The 26,134-nt window shown below is 38.6% G+C and overlaps 1 protein-coding gene across 1 annotated transcript in view; it reads left to right on the forward strand.

Annotated features, from left to right (window-relative positions):
• LOC122808571 (alanine--tRNA ligase, cytoplasmic-like) overlaps positions 1-26,134 on the forward strand; it is an 859,981-nt gene that overhangs the window by 303,513 nt on the left and 530,334 nt on the right. The window contains exons 6-7 of the mRNA XM_044079527.1: positions 4,174-4,324; positions 21,787-21,911. Coding sequence (XP_043935462.1) covers positions 4,174-4,324; positions 21,787-21,911 — 276 coding nt within the window. The remainder of the gene's footprint in view (positions 1-4,173; positions 4,325-21,786; positions 21,912-26,134) is intronic.

Here is a 26,134-nt window from a genome sequence, read left to right on the forward strand (position 1 = left end):
ATAAAAGACTAAAAAACCCCACTTTGGTTAAACAAAAAATATGTCATTAGAATAAGCCAAGGGCATTAATCCAGACATTCATGTATGCAAGAGTAAAAGAAAACATTTAAACTCTACATTGTCGGTGCACTTTTATACCCCATCCCTTGACTTCAACAGCTCAGTGTTTTCTGTTCACCTTTTTCTAGTTGACTTTTTTCAGGCTAAGTTTATTCCTGGTTGGCATCCAGACTGTATACTTTTTAACCGGTAACTGAATTTTATTAAAACGGGGAAAATATTTGTTTACATACTGAGAAAGTTGAGGTTAAGCTGTTGGTCAGTGTGCAGCCATCTTGAAAAGTCAGATTCTGATGCCTTTTAGGCAATTCCTTTTAGAGAATGTGTAGCAGCTGTTAAGAGTCAAGAAGTCCTACTACTAGAATTTTTTTATCTTGGCATGTAGAAATAATTTTCTGTTTAGTGCCTACCCAATAGCCAAGATCCTATTTGGGATTTTACTACAGTTTGTCAAACATTTGTGTGAGTTACTAGCCACTGGCCTCAGTACTACTGTGTCACAATACATCTTGTAGCCACTTCAGCATGTCTATCTATCGATTCTTCTCTTTTTTAAATGCTTTCTTAGTAAAAACAGTTTCTGATAGGAGTGTTTCACATGACCACATTACAAACAGTTTGCTCATTAGTGGGATTTTAACTTTCTGCTGGAAAATTTAAACACATCTCCATCTGAACCTGCACATTAGGCAGATTTAAGGTTCATTACATGCAAAACCTTTCTCTTCCCTGCTCTGACATCTGCAAGAAGTGTATATGAGTTGCAAGTTTTCTTAGTTGGTTAACCCTGTCTAATCTTTTGGGATACAGCATCAGTAAGAATAAATCCCTCATTCATGCCTAAGGTTGTTTCAGAGTTCTTTGGATCAGACCATCAATCTCTGTGTTCTCTTAACCCTCAGAATCCTGGAGGAAAGATTACTCCTACTCTAGATATGCACAGGCAGGTCAGAACCAAGTCCTTTAAAAAAAAAAAAAAAAAAAAAAAAAATTGGATATTTATTTCTTATGTTGAGGCTAAGAAAGGACAACCTGTGTCTGTTTACAGTTGGTTTTCATTTGCTATTGCCTTTTGTTATAGTCACCATGATAAACCACATATAGGCAGTATTAAGCCACAATCTCCTAGGACCTTGTCTTCCTTGATGGCATATTGGAAAAGGATGGATTCTTGAAGCTTTCTAGAGATAGCTACATTATCTTCTGTATATATCTACTCAAGGAGTTGGATACTGGATTCTTTTGAAGGTCGAGGATTAGCTTTGCTAGGACCATTATTCAAGGGTTATTGGAGCCATGTCCTTCCTCTTCCCAGTACAGATAGACTTTGGTAATCAACAGTTATGGCCTAGAGGCTACTACATCAGTGGGAATGATGAGCTTAGTGCATTTGTGTAAGTTTACCTGTAACAGTATGTGTGTTCCTCTCTGCTGCAGTAGCTACACTCACCTGCCACCCCCTAGTGGTGTGTAGGGTTATTTCTTGTTTGCTTAGCTCAGGATGAGAACACTACTTTGTAACTTTAAGGCAAAAAGTCCTGACATTTTCTACTGTGACTGCTTATTTTCCTTCCTAAGGACTGACCAGTCAGCAGTCAGAGTAGAACTGTAGGAGGGAGTCAGAGCTTTTGGAATCTGGCTGATTATTGTGTCTTGGACAAGACTCAACCCACATAGCCTAAAGGCTACAGCAACAGTGAGGATTGTGAACATTTATTGTTATGGTGCAACTTACTCAACTGTACTTTTATCATTCAGTGTTTTATTATTTTTAAACAAACACAAGTGCATTTGATTTATTATTTCTTCTAAATGTACTTAAAGCCATCTCCTGTACCAAAACTGAAACTTGAACTGCGTTTTGCTTATTACCTGGAGGATTTTTCCCATCCAGAGTTTTCTCTTTTTTGGTTGATATTTTTCTCTCCTGTTTTCAAAATGTATTTGCTGGCATCCAGGCAGTGCAGTTACTAGCCAGTGACTGAATTTTACTCAAATTGACAAGATTCAGTGGCTTTTTTGCAGTTTGTTTTCACAACGAGTGCACTCAGATCAACTGTTGGTCAGTGTGCAGTCATGTGGGAAGTCTGATCTCAAGTTATCATGAAGAACACTGGGCATAGCATAAGTGCTGGTCACAGCTGGACAGTCTTTGTTACTTGTACGGAGCGAGTTGTCTGTTCAGCTAACTAGTTGCATTTTCTTTGGTAGATTACAGATAGATAAATGTTCCTTTGTACGGTTGCTGTTGCAGTAGTGACTTTTTGAACTTTTGCCACATTAGGTCCATCATGTGTCTTGGTCTGCTACTTATCAAATAGGTGCTGTGTCACTTGGATATCAGGATGTTGGTAGTATAAGCTGGATGTCTGCCCATGCCATTATAGTTCTTATGCGATTGCATTATAGTGTCATCAGGTCATCATTGTGGCCTGACCTCTGTAGTTTGGGTAAGTACCCCACTGGGGGAAATTTTAGTTTTCCTATAATTGTATGCAAGTCTATTTTAGCATTTTCTCAACAGGTCAAATATGGGGAAAAATAACTGTGTAGAGAGTGGGAAACGAAGTCCCTATAATAAATATATATACATCTTTGGCCTGAACACAATGTGCCTCATTGTCCCAATTGTGTTGGATTTAACCAGTGGAAGATGAAATGGAGAGTGAAACATCTTTGGGGCTCTTTAGCTTAGAAGAAGTCCTATGTCTAGTTTCAGACCATTTGGTTTCAGCACGACCCACCATTGACTTCCTGCCAAAAAAAAAAAAATATATAGTAGTACTCCTCTGAGAGACCTTTTGTACAGAAAGCCATTGAGAGGCTAAGTCAATCCAAAATTCTCCCCTAGGCTGAAGAGCATCAGATAGATGGATATTTTTTGTAAGATTAACAACTCTTCTTTTTTAAAGATGGAGAGGTGGGGGGGGGGGGTGATCATCCCTTGCAAATGAAATTGACAAAAAAAAAAAAAAAAACTAGTAATGTAGTTCTTCCCAAATCAGTTGTCTGACTGTTACTTGTAAACTGTTACTCCTGTCTTCCACTTCAGTGTGATGCGGCAGTTGTCAAAATACTTTGCTGCTATGTCCTTTGCCCAGGTATGGAGAATGTGAAATTGGTTCAGTGTTCTCCATTATCTGACCTTGTTGAGAAAGATGGACAGAAGCCTATTCCGAAGCTTTTTGATAGACTGGAAAGCAAAGGTCTTGCTAGTAATTTACATTTAGCTAGGAGACAAATCTTTCTAAGACGCAGCAGGAATAGAAGAAAAAAGAAACCACCTTCTGTCGTCCAACAGTGCGTTCAGTGACAATGACAGATCTGGATTTCACATATGGATCTTTCTCTACTACTGTTTCAAATATAACATTGCCATAAAGTAGAACTTTAAATATACTAGTACACATAGAAAAATAATGGGATAATAACAGAGGGGAAAAAAAAATTTTCTGTTGAAATGTTGAATTTTCCTTTTTGCTTTATTAAGAGAGAGAGCTGTGAAGAGGAATAGTCAAAGATGTAAGCTGATTTCCCAAATGTTGTGAAATTCACTGTTTAATATAAATAATCAACATTTTTGCATACCAGCAGGTCTGCTGAAGACCAGTTAGAGTAGAATACCTTGTACTGAAAACTGGATTCTGGTTTACTTAATCAAAATATTTCTTGAGGTATCTACTTTCTGTGCATAATACTGAGAGTTGCTGACTAAGAGGCCTGGCATGTCCTTGGACTGTTGATTTCCTGCTTTATGCAATTATGTTCAGTCATTGACCATGTACAGTACTGTATTAAGATTTCCATCTGTATAGCATTATTAGTTTATAACTCGTTCAGGGTGGCATGCTACAAGTTACGTGCGTGTATGAATTAATGTATGTTCTTGTGTAAATTGAAAGTTTTGCTTGTGAGATTGAATGGATTATTTATCTGGGTAGTATATATAGAAGTACACTTGTGTCTGATATGTTTTGTGGCATTAAAATCTGGGATTTTGAAAGGCACACTTTCCTTGAGGGCAAGTGTCTAACTTTGCGACTGTGTCATCATGCCTGTTTTTGTGCAGCAGATAAGCCTGAACATTAGTATCTTGTTTGCTTAAACCTGCAGGGAGATGCATTTCCAGAACTGAAGAAGGATCCAGAAATGGTGAAGGACATTATTAATGAAGAGGAAGCTCAGTTCCTGAAAACACTGAGCAGGGGACGACGTATCCTTGACAGAAAGATACAGGTGTTAGGTGATTGTAAAATCATTCCAGGTGAGCACCATTGGGTTTGTTTGGTTAATGCAGAAAAGGAAAGGTTTTAAATTAAAATGCAAGTTTTTATGTTTGGAACAGGTTGTTAGACTGAATTTTTAGAATCTTTAGAAGAGCCTAGATTGGAGGTGATGAGGATGTTTGGAGGCGTTAGAGATAAGGCCTTTGCCTCTTGAGAGTGGATGACTGTAGTTAGTAGTAGGGCTCGCCTAGTAGGTCTGTTTGCATATTTTGTAATTGTCCAACTTTACTTCCCCCTTTCTGATTAATTTTGTTGTTCATCCTCAGACTACTGTATTTGTATACTTGAATTGGTGATAGTGGTAATAAGTTTTAACATAAGTTTTGAAACCTTGATTTTTCATTATTGCCCGTTTAATATTAAGCTTGAAACTGCTTTGTTTCAATGAGAATGGTAAAAATCAAAGGGTATGGTGAATTCAGGTTATGAACAAATGGTACAGAAATTTCAGGTATTTATGATGCTACGTGAAATTCGGAACTTGTTTTTCTAAGGGTTGAAAAGCCATTCTTAAAAACACTATTTTTTCAGATTTTTTTTTTCAAGTAGTTTTTTTACCAGTCACCATTATAATGCTGCCATTTATGATTGTGTTTTAAGAACTGTTGCGTTTTAATCTTTGTATTGTGTGCAGCTTCAACCTGTGGTGTTAATTTTTTGTTTATATGTGTCATGAGCTGCATATATATTAGATTGTTAAACAGGGTTAAGTTTAGTGTAGTTTGTATAACTTAATACTAATAACTCATACCATACCCCTGCTGTTCTAAGCAAATTTGGTAATAAAAAAATGGCCTGTCCCTTTTGCCCAATGCTGATTTACTTCATATCTTTTAGAGTTGTAAAACTATCTACAAATGATGGTGCTCTCTCAGAACAAAACTTGAAAAGATGGGGTACGAATAGACCACTTTTTCGTGGGAAACTACAATCCTCCATATAACTCCCAAATCTCTCACAGGAATACGTAAACGTGTCTTAATCACAGTATGTACACTAATAAAACATTACATAGCAAAAATTGGCTAAATAAATCTAAACTCTCCAGGGGAAATTTTAAAGATATGGCTATAAAATACATATCTTCACATAAATTGTTAACTAAAAACATTAACAGAAGGACATACTTTCAGACTTACTGGAGCAACCTACCCAATTCCATTTTGACTAATTAACCGAAACTACCCCTATATTAGAACCTAATTTCATGAAGACCGCTCCTACATAAAATGTTAAACCCAATTTTAGCCAAAATAAGTAATTAAAAGATATTAGAAATTCCTTTTAACCCACCTTTTTAGTAGCATCCATGATGTACATAGTGTAAATAGCTTCCATCATGTTACATACCTTATCATCCCCTTGTTCCCTATCACTTAAACTCCTAACAAACGTTTTACCACTCACACCCATAATAAAATTATTCCATACCATATAACCGCATGTACTATTCGATAGGGGACTGTGATTATATACAACCTGTTTTAAATTGTTCTCTCTGTAGTTTTCTAGACAGGACGAATGTTTTTGTTTGTTCTCGCTTTTGTATTTTGTATTTGTTATATTTAGTTATGAAAAATCAAAACTAATAAGCAATAAATTGGAAAAAAACATTTTTTTGTTTATATGTATGTTTCTTGGTATTGTTGGGAGTTTCAAATTATGGGATCTGTCCGAATGTGAACTCGCTCTGTTATTCAGTTTACTTGTATTTTTTGTTTGCCTTTATTTACAGTTTGATATTTAAACAATGAATTGTATGTTTCATTACATTTTATAAGTGAAGTTAAATTGAAGTTTAACTGAAGAAAACAAGGCACAGAATCATGACTGGAAGCATAAAATGTTAAAAGTTTGAGGTAAGCGCTTTCACATCAAATACTAGTGCTTCTTCAGACCATATAAAAACTACATCAGCAAATACTTCTAATATATTCACTATATTGCTGATGTAGTTTTTATATGGTCTGAAGAAGTACTAGTATTTGGTGTGAAAGCGCTTACCTCATTAAACTTTTAACATTTTATGTTTCCAGTCATGTTTCTGTGCCTTGTGTTCTTCAGTTACATTTGTTGGCTTGCAGACACAGTTCATTCCTTGGGGATTTTCTTCTTTGTTTCTGGCAGTTAAATTGAAGTTTGTTGCGATTTTCAGGATATTGTATTTTTTGTTTAACTTTAAAATTGATTTATATTTTATTAATATTATTGTAATGCTAGTTTAATTAATTTATTTAACTATGTTAACCAGATGGGAGGGCTGGTCAACTCATCTTTTTTAGCCATCATCTATGTCATATAGTAGTTACACATTTGTTTTTATTTAGGAACTGGTATAGCTGTTTATGTTTTTATTATTGCTTGGTTGGACTTGTGCATTTGGTAAAGACTTACCATTAACTAACATAATTTTGACAATTATTAAAAAAAACGTGTGAGCCGCAGCCTTCTATGGCACAGGGCTTAGCCCCATTTTCCAAGGATGTTTCAGTACTTAGTTCAGATGCAGGAGAGGTCTGGGTAAGAGACCTCTCTGTTCCCACATATTTTGTCCTGTAGTGTAGCTCATAGTAGAAGAAAGAAACTTCACCACATGATGGGCAATCAGGTTACTATGTGTAGAGGTTATGTGGATGTTCATCATGTTATACTGCTGCAGTCATCACACTTGGGTTATCTGCCGTCTGGCGGAATCCCAAAGTCTTGGTCCGGCGTCGGTTGTCGTCGTCGCTTCTTCCCTGACGTCAGTGCGACAGGGGTATAAAAGAGGCAGCCGACGCCATTTTCTCCAGTCTTTCTTGCCGCGTGGTGCCCGAAGCAGAAGCAGTTCGCAAGTGCCGGTCGGCCAGCTCCTGAGATTTTCGAAATTAATTTCAGCCAGAAGTCTTCTTTAAAGCTAAGTACCCCGTTGGGGAAACTTTTCTTTCCTCAGACCGATGTCAGACAAAGTTAATAATTGTACCAAAAAATATGTATAATTGTAAACTAATCCAACAAAGAGCAAAGTAAATGTCCAGGTACCACAATCATGAAAGAAATAATCCACTTTATTGTAGAAATCACAGGAGCAACCACCATAAGCGCTTTCGTCTTAGCCACAAGACTTCATCAGATACTCCTTCCATGTGTAATTAATCTTTTATATAAAACACAATTACTATTAATTAAAATTTTAACGAAACAGTATCCAAATATCACTTCATCTCATCCTAAAAATGTTAAATAAAACATAAAATGCACTTTGATTATAAAAAATTATTTGTGTAAATGAATTTATGAAGAATGTCATATTCATATCAAAATAAAAAAACAATAAAGAACTTTTGTAAACGTTCAGTATTATTTTAAACATAATAACCATAATAGTAAACATCTGTATGCCCTACTAAAATTCACACCAAAGATGCCTTTAACAGAGATGTATTCATTCAATCCAGGGAGTAAATTGGATTTCAACCTAAGTTGCCATTTCAATTCTTTGTTAAGCAACATGTTCCTTACGTCACCACCCCCCCGTGTAATTTCTAACTGTGTCTATAATGCCAAATTTATATCCACTGAAGGACCCACACTGAATGGAATGTTTATACAAAACACTGGTCTCTTTTTTTTATTTTTGACATCATAACAATGTTCATACATCCTATACTTAAATGCCCTTTCCGTTTTACCCACATAGTATGCGGGGCATCCATTACATATGGCCAAATACACCAGCATCTTTGTGTTACAATTACCTTTACAAAATTTTACCCTACTACCAAGACCATTTTCCAACTGTACATATTTCTCCCTAAAAATGTTAAAACATTGTTTACAACTACCACAGGGAACTGTAGCCTTTCCATCATAATTCCCATGAGGTATACAAGACTCAAATATTCTTTTAAATAATTTTAATAATTGTATTTCTTGTGGGAAGCAAATACCTCATAAGGATTTACATTCTTATTGTATTCCTTGCCTAGGCCCAGACCACGACATCTCTGGTTGTCGGTTTTGTGCTAGGTTCAACAAACGTACAATCAAGCGTCGGGCAGATTTCGCCCGACATTATTTTGGCAGAAAAGTTAACTATAGCATGTCGTCGGATCAACTGACATCAGCAGTGATTAAAAAACGCAAGGATAAGGACAGGCAGCCAAGGCCAAGACCAGATACCGAAGCCTCAGCAAGGCCTGCCGCCGGTTCTCTGGTTTTCGGCGAGGCGCCTACGCAGCCCCTGACTACCGCTGATTTAGAAATTCAGACGGCCTCCCAAACTGACTCAGCTGGGCCTCAGGAGCCGGTTCCATCTCTCCCCACGGATGCCATCCCTGACGGTGATCCGGAGATTTTGGACAGGCCTTCAGTTTCTGAAGGTGTTTTCAAACCGACAACTATCTCTATTAATTCTTGTGCTAAACTTAAACTCCCCTTAAAGTCAGGAAACCGGGTCCACAGACCCCCCCACAGGCCCCTATGCTTAAAAAACAGATGCTTAAGATGACTGAGGATTTAATTACCCTTATCAAGGGTTCCCAACCCCCTCCTGACAAAAGGCCTAGACTGGAGGAAGATTAGCCTTCCTCTGACCAAGCATCCATTTCCTCAGCTAACTCTGAGGACCAGGATTACTCCTTCCCTCCTTATGAAGACTCAGATGCTGAAGAGTCCATTCCCTCTGTCTCCCCCCCTGAAGACTACTCTTTTGGGGAAACATTACACACCATGCGGGAACACTTCCACTGGGAAGGCCAAGATTACTCTGACTCTAAGAAAAGACTCCGTGAGTTTCTTCTTCTTCCACAGCATAGACCCCTTGCAATTCCTCCAGTTTTAGACATTTTGGATGATGTTTACACCGAATCTAGTCTAAACCCAGATTCCTTACCTCCTGCACCAGCTATACCAGACAGATACTACCGAGTTCCTGATAGTCATAAGTTTCTATATAAAAGCCCTGTTGCTGACCCGAAACCATTCCCAGGGTCCCAAAGGGGTTAAGGCCTCTACTGCTAAGAATCCACTACCTTCTGAAAGAGATTCCAGAGCATTAGAAAGATGGGGAAGAAAGTGTATACATCTGCCACTTTGGCCATGAGGGCCTTAAACTGCCAATTCCACATGCTGAAATACCAGCAGTACTTGATTGCACAGTTAAAGCAGAAAATGATCCCTCAGACAGATCAACCTGATTTCAAAGAGATGCAGGATTTGCTGCATGCAGCAGAACAGGTGGGAAAGCATACCATACAGTGTGGTTTTGATTCATTGGAAGCCTCATGTAGAGCAGCTGTCACAGGGTCTGTAATATGTAGACATGCTTGGCTAAAAGAGCAAGCCTTACCAGAACATGTCAAAGCAAAGTTATTGGATGCTCCATTGCAGAAAGATGTGTTATTTGGTGTCAAAGCAGAGGAAGTTTTAAAGAAAATGGAAGAAAAGGCAGAATCTATGCAGACAGTTAAAGATTTTTTTACAGGTACAACCTCCTCGTTTCAGCAGAAACTGGCCATCAAAAAACTGGTCCTTTCCTGCATCAGACAGACCCCAAAGGGGTAGGTTCAGACGCCCAAGGGGCAGAGGCCAGCCACAAGGTTCTTTCAGGCCTAGACAATGGCATACAACAACTCAAAGAGGTGGAGACGAAAGATCTCAACCCTTCAGGAAACAAACACAATGACTTCCCCCTTCGTCTGCCAAGCAAAATTGCCCTGGCAGCTCCTTTGGGAGGAAAACTGGCTCTATTTCCACAAAATTGCTGCATCATAACAAAGGACAAATGGGTTGTGGATATTATTACTCAAGGCTACAGATTTCATTTTCACACTTTACCACGGATGAGAGGCATGCCAAATCTGCCTCCAAACCAATGGACAGAGGCGCAAACGCAAATTTCAGCTCTCATGGATATGAAAGCAATTCAGAAGGTACCTACAAAGGAGCAAGGTCAAGTTTTTTACTCAAGACTATTTCTAGTATCAAGAAAAGACAAAGCCTGGAGACCCATTTTAGACCTCTCAATTCTAAACACATACCTGGAGGTACCCAAATTCAAAATGCTCACAATACAGCAGCTTCTTCCCATGCTGGGCAAGGAGTCTTGGCTGGTAACTTTGGACCTCAAAGAGGCATACCTGCATGTCCCTATCAGACAAGATTGCAGAAGATACCTCAGATTTTTGGCAGGTACAACGCATTATCAATTCTCTGCATTGCCCTTTGGCTTATCTACTGTGCCCAGAGTATTTACGAAATGCCTGGCATCAGTAATTGCATACTGCAGACAATGAGGAATACAAATTTATCCATATCTGGACGACTGCCTGATCCAAGCGGACAGCAAGGACATTCTATTACAGCATCTGGCATTTGTAATAAAGCTGCTCAGTTGCCTAGGGTACACAGTAAACAAACAGAAGTCAAAACTAATACCCTCACAACAGATAATATTCCTGGGTGCCAGCTTAAATACAACGGCCCAGATGGCTTATTTCACGCCAGACAAACAAAAACAATTGACTCAATACTTCAAAAAGATGGCAACTTTTACCCAGCTCACTACAAGGAAAATCCTGCAGGCATTGGGGTTCATGGCATCCTGCATTCAACTAATCCCATATGCAAAGCTGCATATGAGGAAATTACAATGGTACCTGAAAAGTGTATGGACTCAACACAGGCACAGCCTCGAAACAAGTATACCTCTCATTCCCAGCCTTCAAAAAAGAGTTCCTATGGTGGGCTCAAGCATGTCAAATAAACAAGGGTCTTCCTTTTGTCTTACCTCCAGCAAAGCAAACTATGACAACAGATTCTTCAGACTATTCCTGGGGAGCACACATGGCAGGACAGTGCATACAGGGCAAATGGTCTGCAAAACAAATGCATCTACACATCAACCAAAAGGAGATGCTAGCTGTGCAAAATGCAATGACAGCCTTCAAGGACCTCTTGCATCCAGGACAACTACAACACCACAGTTATGTGGTACATAAACAAACAGGGAGGAACACACTCCAACCCTTTATGCAGACAGGCAATGACCTTGTGGAACACAGCATTGACTTACCAAGTTCAACTGCAAGCACAATTCCTGCCAGGAAAGGAAAACATATTGGCAGACGAATTAAGCAGAAATATGGCAGATCCTCACGAGTGGAGACTACACCCACAAGTATTTTCAATGATAACTCAAAGGTGGGGACGCCCAGACATAGATCTATTTGCCTCCCCCAACAACTGCCAACTACAGAAATTTTGCACAAGGACTTATCATTCCCTAGCCTGGAAAGTGGACGCCCTATCATTCAGTTGGACAGCATTGACATTCTGTGCCTTCCCACCACTACCTCTGTTGACCAAAGTATTACTGAAAGTCAGATCAGAGAGACCACGAATGATCCTCATTACTCCGGACTGGCCACATCAGCACTGGTACCCATTACTAAGGAACTTGACTCACAGCCCTCCATGGATCTTGCCGCAATTGCCACTTCTGTTGACCAAGCAAAACTCTCAGATCCTTCACAGTCAGCTCAGGACTTTAAATTTAGCTGCATGGAGAATACCTTGAATTATCAATCAGCACTTCTCTCAAAGGACGTCCTGAATGTCATTTTGGAGGCCAGGAGGCCCAGCACCAGAAAAACTTACTCAGACAAATGGAAAAGATTTTGTGCATGGAACCAGGCTAAAGGCCAAAATCCTTGGATACCAAACATTCCTCAAATACTGCAATACTTAACTGAGATACTACACAAAGGCCTTTCTCTCTCATCCATTAAGATACATGCTTCAGCCATTTCAGCTCAATATAATACGGATCCTCCCATATTCTCACACCCTTTACTAAGGCAGTTTCTCAGAGGGGCAAATAATATAAGACCCCCCAGGAAACCCCCAACGCCAGCTTGGGACCTCAACTTCGTTTTAGAAAAATTAACACACTACCTCCTTTCGAACCAGCATTCTCAGAAGAACTACAATACTTGTCATGGAAAACAGCTCTGTTGCTGGCCATCACCTCAGCACGCAGGGTCTCAGAACTACAGGCACTTATGGCAGTGGAACCTTTCATCATTTTCCATCAGGACAGAGTCTCTTTATGAACTAACCCTACCTTTATGCCAAAGGTAGTATCCATTGTGGCTTTGAATCAGACCATTCATTTACCCACCTTTTATCCAAACCCCCAGAATAAAGGAAAAAGACTCATTCACTCTTTGGACATTCACAGACAGCTACGTTACTATTTAGATAAGACAAAGACCTTCAGAAAAACTGACCAGCTCTTTGTATCCTATGCTGCAGGTTCACAAGGAAAGGCTATTTCAAAACAGACCATCTCCAAATGGATAGCACATTGTATCCGCTTTTGCTACTCACACCATGGGAAAGCAGTGCCTGTTAATATTAGGTCCCATTCTACCAGGGCTACAGCAACCTCAGCAGCCTTTCTCAGGGGGGGTCCAACCAAGGACGTTCTGGAGGCAGCTACTTGGAGTTCAGTGCACACCTTTACCAAGCACTACCACCTTCCATTATACTCAAAAACCAGAGCTGGTTTTGCCACTGCAGTTCTGCAGGGCATCCTAGCATCGCCTAACCCAGTTTAGTACCAGCCACCCACCCATAGCTTTGGGATTCAACCCAAGTGTGATGACTGCAGCAGTATAACACGATGAACATAGTACAGTTTTGTACCTACCGTAAATGTAGATGTTCAAGTGTATATACTGCTGCAGTCCAGGTTACCCTCCCACCATCCCCTCTACATACAAGGGTGTTAGTTATAACTCCATGTAAATCAATCAATTGGATGCTTGTCTATATGGTTTATTTGCTAACAGCTAGTACTTTTGTTTATCTACTAAGGTATTTTTTCTTACTTATTTGTATTGCCTTCCTAGTTGGGGGCACCTGACATCTGGGGCAAGAAAAACTGAAGAAAATGGCATTGACTGCCTCTTTTATATACCCCTATCACACTGACGTCAGGGAAGAAGCGACGACAACCGACGCCGGACCAAGACTTTGGGATTCGGCCGACTGCGGGACCGCCTGACAGCAGATAAGTGTGATGACTGCAGCAGTTTATACACTCGAACATCTACATTTATGGTAGGTACAAAACTGTACTTTTCCTTAGCTGCCTTTAGGAAATCCCACTTTGTACTCTTTATTTTTTAATTTATTTTATATTTGTTGACCGGGCTAATCCAACTGGATGCATGTTCATTTTCAGTGGAGGTCCGAGGAGAAAAGCTCCAGTAAAAAAAACATCTTAAAGACATATTAAAAACATCCTTGTAAAAAAGCATAGAGATATATCGTACAACTATTAGAAAATAAACATTAATATAGAATGATGCATCCGCAGATTAACAAAAATTTACAATTTACATATTTTGATTTGTAAAAATTTACAAATACCAAAACATAATTTAAAGAAAGTACCATTAAAAAGTTAGTTAAAGAATCGAACATGGAAAGTGGTACTCAGGAATGATAATGTTAGAAATTAAGAGGAAAGATCAGTTTATAGAGAGTTACATAAAGAGGTTTATAGTTCAGAATATTCTGTTTTAAATGAAACAGGAAAATTAGTGAATAACAGTTAGTCAGGGTTGGTACAAGAGCATAACCAGTGGTTAGAGAGGAAATGTTTTAGGTTAGTTTTAAATAGTGGGAGAGAGGTTAGGGTTGTAAGGTCTTGTGGTAATTGATTCCAAATTTTACCAACTGAGTTAGAAAATATGGAGTCGCCTGCTGAGTTATATGATAAGGAAGTGTAAATCAACATTTTGTTAGCGGAACGTAGATTCCTCAGGTTGTTATATGACCTTATGAAGGTAGAAAGAATTGGTGTGTTGTTGGGTTGGTATAGGGCTTTGGTATAGGTTGAATGCCTGTAATATGCCAGGCATTAACAAACATGTTTCCATCTCCAGTATTCTTAAATGTAAATCTTATCTTATTTGAATGGTTAACTATTGTTACATCTTGGACATTGATGGATAGAAACTGTAATATAGGTTACCAGGTGTTTGTTTTTATGTTAAGTGTATATTTTAACAAAACAAAACATTACATTTATACATACTTTCAAGGTTTTCAATGTTTTAACTTTTGAAAGAATATGTATTTTATATATATTTATGTTAAGTATTTGTGTAAATATCTAAAGCATTTATATTGATTTTAAGTGTTTATAAAGATACATATATATATATATATATATTTATACATTTTTATAAATATATTTATACATCACTGCATACATATTATATGCAATGGTTTCATAAGATAGGAGGCGTTTATTTTAATTTAACCTGTATTAATTATATTATGAATGACTCAAAGATAGCTTCAAGCTGATTGGAGAATTTTTAATGAGAATACCTTAATAAGGAAATGTGTTTTCAAAGCAGGTTTACTCTGATGAAACCTACGGATTAGATCGGTGAAAGCGCTTAGTGTGTACAAAATATATGTTCGTGCCTTGCTGCTATTACAATTTTGTGTTGTCAGTTTTGTCATCGCATCACTGGTTATTAAAAGGTCACATCGTGATTGCAGTCGCCTTGGAATTATTTCTTAGTTATATTCTCTAATGTCCCTGTTATTGGCCATGACTATCCAATTCTTAAATAGTATATTGACTATATTCTTACTTGAATTATTGAAAGTTTTTTATAAATGCATTATTAAAGTTATCCTGTATTCCAGGTTCCACCCTAATCACATCATTTAATTGTCACCATTTAAATTATTGGTACTCCCTAAATAATCAATGTTGGTCCTAACATCCTTTTCATATTGGTATAGCAAGGGTAAAAAATCCCCCTTTTCACATTTGTTTGTTAATTCAGTCATAATGTCAGTCACTAGGTTAAATGGGTATCCTCTTATAAACATTTCTTTTAAAATGTCACATTCATTTAGAAACCTGTCAAATAGTGTAACCATCCATGCAGCTCTTACAAACTGCCCTTTCACCACTACTTTCTTTTGTTTATAAGGGTGAGAACTATCGTAGTGTAGGAACCTATTTGAATATGTGGATTTTCTAAAAATCTCTAATTTAAACACTTTATGTTGCCTATTCTTCATTAACATAACATCCAGGTATGAAATTTCATCTACACCGGTTGTATGGGGAAACTTTAAAAATACAGTGGAATTATTCACATATTCTAAAAATTCATCAATAATATCAGGAGGTCATACCCAAAAAATAAAAATGTCATCTAAAAATCGCATATAGCACTTACAGTACAAAAAATAGGGTGAATTCAATAAAAACTTCTTTTCCCACTGGAGCATAACAATGTTGGCGTATAAACCACCACAAGCTGAAACCATTGAAACCCCTTCAACTTGCAAAAAGAACTCATTATCAAATAAAATAAAGTTGTTCTATAATACTGTCTTAACAATTGTTCATACACATTTACACTGCTTTGGGGTATTCCCTTATCTAAAAGATAATCACAAAACCACTCGATACCAAGTTTATGTGGTATAACAGTGTAAAAAGGTCTTTTACGTCAATGGTAATAAACACGCTGCCAGCTATATAATCAAGAGTGTTAATTCTTGTAAGAAAATCCCATGAGTCTCAATGTCTTTCATCTGATAATTCTTTCAATTTAATGTCCAAGAATTTTGCAGTTGGTTGTGTGATAGACCTTCGATCATCGACTATGGGTCTCATGGGTGGTTCGCCCAAGTCTTGGTGAATTTTGAGCAGGCCAAAAATGGTGGGTATTTTAGGGGGGATTGCAGTCATATAGTTAAGCTCATCAGTGGATATGCTTCCATCAATAAGTAAGTCATTCAATTCACCTCTAACCTTTCTATAAGCACTATTATCTTCATTAAGTGATACCTTTTTGTAAGATGTGCCATTTAAAATCTTTTTCATTTTTTCCTTATACAAATTAAGATCTATGATCACATTGCCCCCGCCCTTATCCAGTTTAACAATTCTCATCCCTTTATTAGCTTTTAGTTTTTTCAAATATTCATTTTCATCACTAGACAAATTAAGCGTATTATTACTGAAGTTCTTACCTCCTAAATTCCAAAAATCAATTTCACACAAATTCTCAAATGACTGTAAAGAAGGGTGAAGGGGGGGGGGGGGGTTATAAGTACTAGAAATGTATAATGGATTTTTTGTATACTCAACATTATGAAACAAAATGCTTAAATTACATTTTCTGTTTTAGATCAACAGTTTTGCAGTATCCACGGTATCCAGAAAACTGAACCATTTAACTTCTTAATACAGCCTGCTACTTGGTGCAAGGACAAATCATGTGCCTATGCCACTAATGACCTGCAATTGCTTGAAAAAGTACAGTTGTACAAGTCCTTCTTACCTGTAACAGGTGTTCGAATGTCATACTGTCTTAGCAGCATATATATATATATATATATATATATATATATATACATATATATATATATATATATATATATATATATATATATATATATATATATATATATATATATATATATATATATATACATATACACACACACACACACACACACATATATATATATATATATATATATATATATATATGTGTGTGTAAAATTTTTTTTTTATTCATGACGTAATGACATCTCAACAGTACTATATTCTGGACAATGTGCTGCATTCCCCATCTTGTGCACAAAAAGGGCTGGTCAGGTGACCCTTTTCATTTGGTCTCCAAATAAGCAAGAGTAAGCCAACAATAGTATGTTAATCAAGTAAACAAGATAGCCTTTCACCTCTAATGGAATGGAGTACACAGTGTGTAGTGGAGCATGCTAGACAAAGCTAGTGAAATGTGTTGTGAAACCCAGGAAGTTGGTACAATTAAGCCATAACAGCCTCAACAGATAAATCCTTACTATTCACCTCCTTAAATGCCCAAAGCATAGCTAACAAAAGTCCCTAATCTCCATGCCTGGCTTGCACACAATAAACCAGATATCCTGTCTGTCTCTGAAACTTGGTTGAAACCCCATATAAAAGATACTGAAGTAATACCACCCAATTACTCAATCATTAGAAAAGATAGAACCCACAAAAAAAGGAGGCGGAGTAGCCCTCTTATACTTATCCTCCTTATCAGTTACTCCTTATAACAAACCCACACCCCAGTTTAATAAAGCCGAACTACTTTTAGCCCTACTTCAAGTTAACCAACATAAACACATATGTATAGTCTCCCTTTACATCCCTCCTGGTGACAATACTTCTACACTTGAGGACATCCTCTCCTGGCTTTCTGTTAACATTAACATGGAAACAATAATTCTGGGGGACACTAATATCAACTGGTCCTCTATACAGTCTCCCACAAACCCACTTAACATTAACCTCTATATATTCTCACAACTGATCAACTCCATAACCAGGCCCTCAAAACAAGTCCATAATGGTAGTATCCTTGACTGGATTTTAGTCTCCCCCCCTCATTATTTCTCAGACAGTGGCACCTTTCCCGATTCCCTTAGTGATCACTTACCCACATTCATACGTCGTTTGCCCTCTTCATTGCATCTTACACACACTTATATTACTATACGCCACCAAAAAACTTTCAATCCCATTACCTTCTCCAACTCTCTAAAAGCAATAAACTGGAATACTTTAAAAACTTTACCACTGGAACAAGCAGTCATCCACTTCAACACAACCTTCTTGAACCGCCTAGACCACCATGTTCCTTTAAGGACAAAAAGAATAAAAAACAAAACTGCTCCTTGGCTAACAAAAAACACACTGGCAACCATGCACCTCAGAGATAAAGCTTTGGCATATTACCAAAAACTTAGGACTTCCCTCACTCATAATGAATTCAAAATGCTTAGGAACAAAGTAAAAAAATTAATCATCATAGATCGACATAACTATTTTTCTATACCCCAAAACAATAACAAAACAAACCCCCAAAAGTTTTGGAAAGGCATCTCCACCCTCCTTAACCCCAGCAAATCAGACAACCCTAGCCCAGACCCTGAAGCTCCAGACATAGATCTGGCTAACTCAGTTCAATACTTTTTTCATTGATTCCATATCCAAACTAACCTTATCATTCTCATCCTCTAACACCACCACACCCTCCACACTATCCCCATCATCCTCTTTCAATCCTATACCTCCTGTACCCCCCATCTCTGCTTCCCCCCCTATTTCCCCTCCATCACCACCCCTCAATACCCCCTCCTGTCAGCTTCCACCATTCTCACTCAAACCTGTACCCACATCCACCATAAAAAAACTCCTCCTGAAACTGAAACCATGCTCTCATGCCCCCGATAACATTCCTTCATACTATCTTGCTATAGCTGCAGAAGCCATTGCCTACCCCATCAGTATTCTAATCAACCGCTCCATTCAAGAAAGTTTAGTACCCCAAATCTGGAAAAAGGCTTATGTCGTACCTTTGCACAAAGGTGGCAACAATAATAACATAACTAACTTCCGTCCCATCGCCATCCTGTCCCCCATCTCTAAACTCCTGGAAAAGTGTATCCACCTACAACTCTTACCATATCTCATAGATAATAATCTACTTACTCCCACACAACATGGCTTTAGACCCGGTCACAGCACTATGACTGCCCTTCTCTCCTTCCTGGAAACTGTGAATAAAGCACGAGACTCGGGCCACATTGTCTCAACCCTTTTGCTAGACCTCTCCAAGGCCTTCGACACCATCTCCCACAATCTACTCCTAACTAAACTCTCTAAGCTTAACCTGTCACCTTCCTCTCTGAATTGGTTCACTAGCTACTTATCTAATAGATGCCAAGCTGTAAAATGGAAAAAAGACACCTCCCCATTCCGTAATACCCCAACTGGTGTCCCTCAAGGATCCATACTAGGCCCCCTTCTTTTCAATATATTCATAAATGACTTCCATAACTCCATCCCCTTCACTAACATCATCCAATATGCCGATGATTCAACTATTATCTGTTCTGCTACCTCTTTACCTACCCTTCTAAAGCTCACACAAGATGCATTCTTAACCACCGAACTATGGATGAAAAAAAATCACCTCGCACTAAATGCATCTAAAACCAAACTAATGCTATTCACCCCATCCAAAGCCACCTCTTATAATATAAGTACATTCCCTATCACTAGTCATAGAAATACACCCATCGAACTCGTTTCAGAGGCCAAATTATTAGGTGTCCAAATTGCAAATTCTGCTCCCATCTTCAACTTAATATAAAAAAAACCCACAAAAAAATAGGTATGCTCTACTGACAAAATCGCTATTTAACACCCTCCACTAAAATCACCCTCTCCACCACATTTCTCATCTCCTCCCTCCTCTATGGTGCCCCACTCCTAACTAGCCTACAATCTTCACTCAAATCACAACTCTCCTCTTGCTATAACAAAATTGCCAAGTTTGCTACTGGCCATAAGTCCTCTTCACACCATTGCTCATCTCTCCACAAACTAAAATGGTTGGAACTCACCAATCATCTTACCTATACTCAACTTACTGTTGCCCACAAGCTAATTTTCTACCCTTCCCTCTACCTTCAAAATGCACCTCCCTGATAGACTACTTAGATCTAACAACCAAAACCTAATAGAACTATATAAACCATCTCGTCCCCCAGGAAAAAATCTCCTATCCTATAGTCTAGCTCGTCTCTGGAACTCCCTACCACTACCCATCCGCACCACCTCAAACATCCGTTCTTTCAAAAAATCTCTTCACTCACATCTATTTTCCCAGTGGGAATGCTCTTGCTATCACCTCATATAATCTCCTCTCCTCTCTTCTTTTCTCCTCCTATCTCATACATCGTGATGTCACTTGTTTAAGCCTTGATACCGATTGCATAACATGCACCTCTGTAAATTTTATTCTCTCTTTTGATTGTATATTAATCACTATTCTGTTGTATTTGTAATTGTTTTTACTAGGCTTTTGTAACTATAACAATTTGTAACAAGATATTTCACTGTAATTTTCTGCTTGGAGCTTTTCTCCCCATTGCATCCCTACCGATTGCATAACATGCACCTCTTAGTGTAACATACCATATATGTAAAGTCACCTCTGTTATCATATTGTAAATTTTATTCTCTCTTTTGATTGTATATTAATCACTATTCTGTTGTATTTGTAATTGTTTTTACTAGGCTTTTGTAACTATAACAATTTGTAACAAGATATTTCACTGTAATTTTCTGCTTGGAGCTTTTCTCCTCAGGACTCCATTGAAAATGGGTTCTTTGTGACCCAATGGACTATCCTGGTAAACCAACTGCAAATAAATAAATAAATATGTCATACCCATTAGAGAGTTTTAACTTTCAGGGATTTGCAGCAGGATACTCTGGCACAAAATAGATTAAAGACCACCATTCTGTTAGTTTTTTTTCAGTGTAGCTCTGTGCTGAATTTGAATTTGATGGATTGTCTCTTTTAACGTGTTGAATTCTAGTCCTATTAGCTTAACGTTGACAAAAGTGCAACTTTGTCTGATGAAATGGATTTATTATTTGTGAAATAATGACTAATTAGTAAAGTTATATGTGCTGGATCTGAGCTGCGTTTCCTATCATTGGCTTAAGTCATATACCAACCATGTATCGAAACAGGGTATAATGTATGAGTGTGAAGCTGTACATTTGATACTTACATGTAAAAGGCCAGTATGTCCATCTCCCTTTTGGGGTCCTTGATAAGTCTTTCAAGGAATTTTCCTTGGAACATTTTGGTACATAGTTCATTTAAGTCTGCCATTCTCCTTTTAAGGATTTCATTGCAACTTAATGCTGAATATGCAGAATTTAACTGCAATACATTGTCCCTCTCTCACACACAGTTTTTTCTTCTCCAGTTTTGTCTGCTGTAGCTGTCCATTAGTTGATTCTGGTGTCTGCCTTCATTCGTCAGGTCTGCGTACACCTCCTAGCCATCCCTGGACTAATTCCGAAAATGGTTGGGGCCACCAGTTGGGTCAAAGCATCTGGGTCTGTGTCACATTGCTGAAGGGAGTATTTTTCTCTTTGTCCCCACCCAGTGTATGCCCCTGTAGCACCCTGTAGATGGGGACATGCAGTGGGCAGACTGAGCTAGTCATCTCCTCACTTCTGCAAGGAGCTGATGTATGCATGCTGCCCCACCCACTCTTAGGAAGCATTTTACATTTGTTTCCCTGAACTCTGCCAAAGACATCTATGTTGTGTTCCCTGTGTGTACGTCTCAAACTCCTCCCCTGCCAGTACTTTCATTTTTGAGCTGCTAAATTAACCTGGGTTGTATGGATCATAGTCTAGCCTTTATTCCTCTGCTCTGGTTATTTGTTGCTTTGATGAAATATATAGGATGTAAAATATATTTCACACCTGTGTAGTTTGAGGATATAGTCAGTTGCTTTTCTGAGAGCTTATTTTGTTTTCATTTTCCAGGTGATACTGCTTGGCTGCTGTATGATACCTATGGATTTCCTGTGGATCTTACTAGTCTGATAGCAGAGGAACGAGGTTTGGAAGTAGATATGCATGGCTTTGAGGAAGAGAAGAAAGCTGCTCAAGTATGTAAATGTTCATCGAGTACGAAGTGTAACTCCTAAATGTAACCTGCTTGCAATAGATTTTACTTAAAAAAAAAAAAAAAAAAAGTTTGGGTGGGTACGAGAATAACACAACTTGACAAGCTTAGAGTAGTGGTTTTGTCAGGGAGTTTAGTAGTGTTAGTGTATAGAGGTGCAGTTTAATTGATCCAGATGGTAAAAATTTGAGAAAAGATAAAATTTTTTGAAATTGAATTACTGACAATAAAATGGAAAAGACGCTTGCCTTATAATTGTTATTAGATGATCTTAAGTAGGCGGTGTACATTAAATGGCAGTAATAGGAGAGCCTTCTGAGATGTTAAAATAAATAAATAAACAGTGTCTGGAAAACCAGACCTTATCGTGCCCATTTACAAGCATGTGGTCAAGTCTATCGTGGTATGCCTATTACAGTTCTGGAAAACGCAGGTCCTGGAGGGCATTGAACAACAGAAAGCTGTGCAGGGAATGGCATAAAAATGCAACAGGTTGTGTGCACTAGCATCATCATCATCATCATCTTCTTTCGGCTGTTCCTGTTTGGGGTCGCCTCAGCGGATCAACTGCTTCCATTTCTTCCTGTCCTCTGCATCATGCTCTTTCACACCAACCGCCTGCATGTCCTCTCTCACCACATCCATAAACCTTATCTTAGGCCTTCCTCTTTTCCTCTTACCTGGCAGCTCCATCCTTAGCATCCTTTTCCCAATATACCCAGCGTTCCTCCTCAGCACATGTCCAAACCAACGCAATCTCGCCTCTCTTGCTTTGTCTCCAAACTGTCCGACCTGAGCTGACCCTCTAATATACTGATTCCTAATCCTGTCCGTTCTAGTCACACCCAGTGCAAATCTTAGCATCTTTACCTCTGCCACATCCAGCTCTGACTTCTGCCTTTTCGTCAATGCCACCGTCTCCTACCCATATAACATAGCTGGTCTCACTACCCTCTTGTAGACATTCCCTTTCACTCTCACTGGTACCCGTCTGTCATAAATCACTCCTGACACTCTTCTCCACCCATTCCACCCTGCCTGTAATCTCTTCTTCACCTCTCTTCCACACTCACCATTACTCTGAACTGTCGATCCCAAGTACTTAAACTCATCCACCTTTACCAACTCTACTCCCTGCATCCTCACCATTCCTCTACCCTCCCTCTCATTTACACACATATATTCTGTTTTAGCCCTGCTGACCTTCATTCCTCTCCTCTCTAAAGCATATCTCCACCTCTCCAGGATCTCCTCAAACTGGTCCCTACTTTCACTACATATCACAATGTCATCTGCAAACGTCATAGTCCATGGGGCATCCTGTCTGATCTCATCTGTCAACCTGTCCATCACCACTGCAAATAAGAAAGGGCTCAGAGCTGATCCTTGATGTAATCCCACCTCCACCTTAAACGTATCTGTCACCCCCACCGCAGTCCTCACCAATGTCACACTACCCTCGTACATATCCTGTACCACTCTTACATACTTCTCTGCCACTCCCGACTTCCTCATACAATACCACAACTCCTCTCTAGGCACCCTGTCATATGCTTTCTCCAAGTCCACAAAGACACAATGCAACTCCTTCTGACCTTCTCTGTATATTTCCAACAACACTCTCAGAGCAAATATTGCATCTGTAGTGCTCTTTCCTGGCATGAAAACATACTGCTGATCACTAATCATTCATTCTTAACCTAGCTTCCACTACTCTTTCCCATAACTTCAAGCTGTGACTGATCAGTTTTATCCGTCTGTAGTTACTGCAGCTCTGCACATCACCCTTATTCTTAAAGAAAGGTACCTAAACACTTTTTCTCCACTCCTCAGGCATCTTCTGACTTTCCAAAATTCCACTGCCATTTCTCCTAAGCACCTCCATGCTTACACTGGTATGTCATCTGGGCCAACAGCCTTTCCATTCTTCATCCTCTTCATAGCTGTCCTTACTTCCTCCTTGCTAATCTGTTTCACTTCCTGATTCACTATCCCCACATCATCCAGCCTTCTGTCTCATTCTCTTCGTTCATCAGCCCTTCAAAGTACTCTTTCCATCTACTCAACACACTGTCCTCACTTGTGAGTATGTTTCCCTCACTATCCTTTATCACCCTTACCTGTTGCACATCTTTCTCAGCTCTGTCCCTCTGTCTAGCTGTTAAATAAAATCAAGAGATCAATACACAGGAGGTTCAGGTTCAAAAGTTTACTAGTGTACACCAGGAGGCAAAAAACGTACAAGTACAGAATTTTGTCTGACATAAAACAGGAAGTATACAATTTTATAGTCTTTACATTCAAGTTGTGCCCACCTTACTGGCGTGGTATGTCACAGGGCATCTACATCACTTTAGCTTACAGTCCTTTATTCATAAAATACTGCTGATGCTGTATATTTAAAAAAAGTTTTCCTCTGGTAACAATACGACCTTGCTATCCACCTGGTCAGACATAATGTCTTTCTGTAAAGTTACTTCTTCAAGGCTTCAAACTAGTCCGAATACAATAGCAGATTCAGTCTTTTAATACACTTCTTTGTTCCCTGTAACACTTTCCCAACAGCTGCGTGTTATCTTAGTAACACATAGACAAGGCCAAATCATCCCAGCAGGAAAGAGCAGAAGATTTCATTATTTCACATATTTAATTTCCTGACCCAGCAGATAATTACTTGTGAAAAGCATAAACATTAAGACTTGCTGAGCTGGCAGCTGCCAGGGTCAGAGGTCAACTTGCTACAAGCCACACTGCAGTTTCAAAACTACTTGCAATTACACATGAATTCATCCTTTTTGTTATATCATTAATAGAATAAAATGCATTACATACTACTTTGCTTTTAAACTAGCATTTCACATATATTCAAATGCATATTTTTCTAACATTTTCCCTCCTATTAATTCTTTTTATTCTATTTTGAAGTATGCATAATGTCATTTCGTCTCCTAACCTCTTCCACTAAGGATTTTCAGCCAGGTGAGTCATTTAATCTATACTTCAGAAAAAGTTTTCGTCTGAGATCAGGTTTTCAATCTCATTATCTTGATACGTAGTTTCAGTAACAGATACATCAATAAAATCTTTGATTAATCTTTTCATGCAGGGAATTCCACAACAGACACATGCTCCTATTAGGAGTATACCCACACAAATAGCAATCAGAATATTCATTAGGATGGAACCCCACCCCCCAAATAGATTCTGGAAAAAGTCCGTCAGTGGGTTTGGGCCTGGTTCAGTCATGGCTGATACTTGCTGAATTACCTCTAGGTGGTTGTTAATTTCATGCCTATTGTCTGGTATGTATGCACAGCATTCTTCTTTGATAAGCGCACACGTACCACCTCTCACCGCTAGGGTGGAGTCAAGAGCCATTCGATTTTGTAGCACAACAGTTCTCATTGCATTCAGTTCATCAGTCACCAGTTCTGGGGCAGAGAAAGTTGCATTACTCATTACTTCGAGAAGTTTCGACAGTTTCCTCAACTCCCAGATTGATTTGACTGCTCCATATGCTGGGAATATTCCTGCCCAAGATACAACACTGTCACTCAAGTCCATATGAGTCAATTTGCTTTTGTCTTTTACGTTATTATGGTCTTTCCAGCCAGCTTCGATCCGTCCTACTGGATTTACAGGTTTCTCGACTGGACCTTCAGGTTTTCCGGCTGCTTCTCTCATGTTTCGTATCTTACCCAAAGGTAATTCTGCAGTATGTCTTATAGCCGGAACCAGATAACCCAAAAAACAACTGCCGGACCAATTCTCAGGTAGCCATTTGTATGCTTTTTTCCCACAAATAAAATAACAATTTTCTACTTTAGTACTAATACGCATTAACCCTGCATGAAACATTTTTTGGTCTATAACTGACAATTGTTTAAATAAAACAGGATTCTTGTGAATTTCATTCATGGTTGTTTTCAGTGAGTTCAAATATGAGTCATAATTAGTATTGCAAAGAGTATTGCCATTACTAGTCTTAATATAACACCGATAAGATATTGTTATATTACAATTGCTCCAGCCCACCTGGAGAGTGTAATTTTTATAGAAACATACAAATGTTCATTGTGCATACAGCTGCAGTCATAACAGATGGGTTTTCCTGCCATCAGGTGGGTCCTCGGTCGGCCGAATTCCAAAGTCTAGGTCTGGCGTCGGTTGTCGTCGCTTCTTCCCTGACGTCAGTGCGACAGGGGT

The sequence above is a fragment of the Protopterus annectens genome, chromosome 8.part0 (genome assembly GCF_019279795.1).
Source record: "Protopterus annectens isolate FY-2018-M chromosome 8.part0, PAN1.0, whole genome shotgun sequence".
NCBI classification, from domain to species: Eukaryota; Metazoa; Chordata; order Ceratodontiformes; family Protopteridae; genus Protopterus; species Protopterus annectens.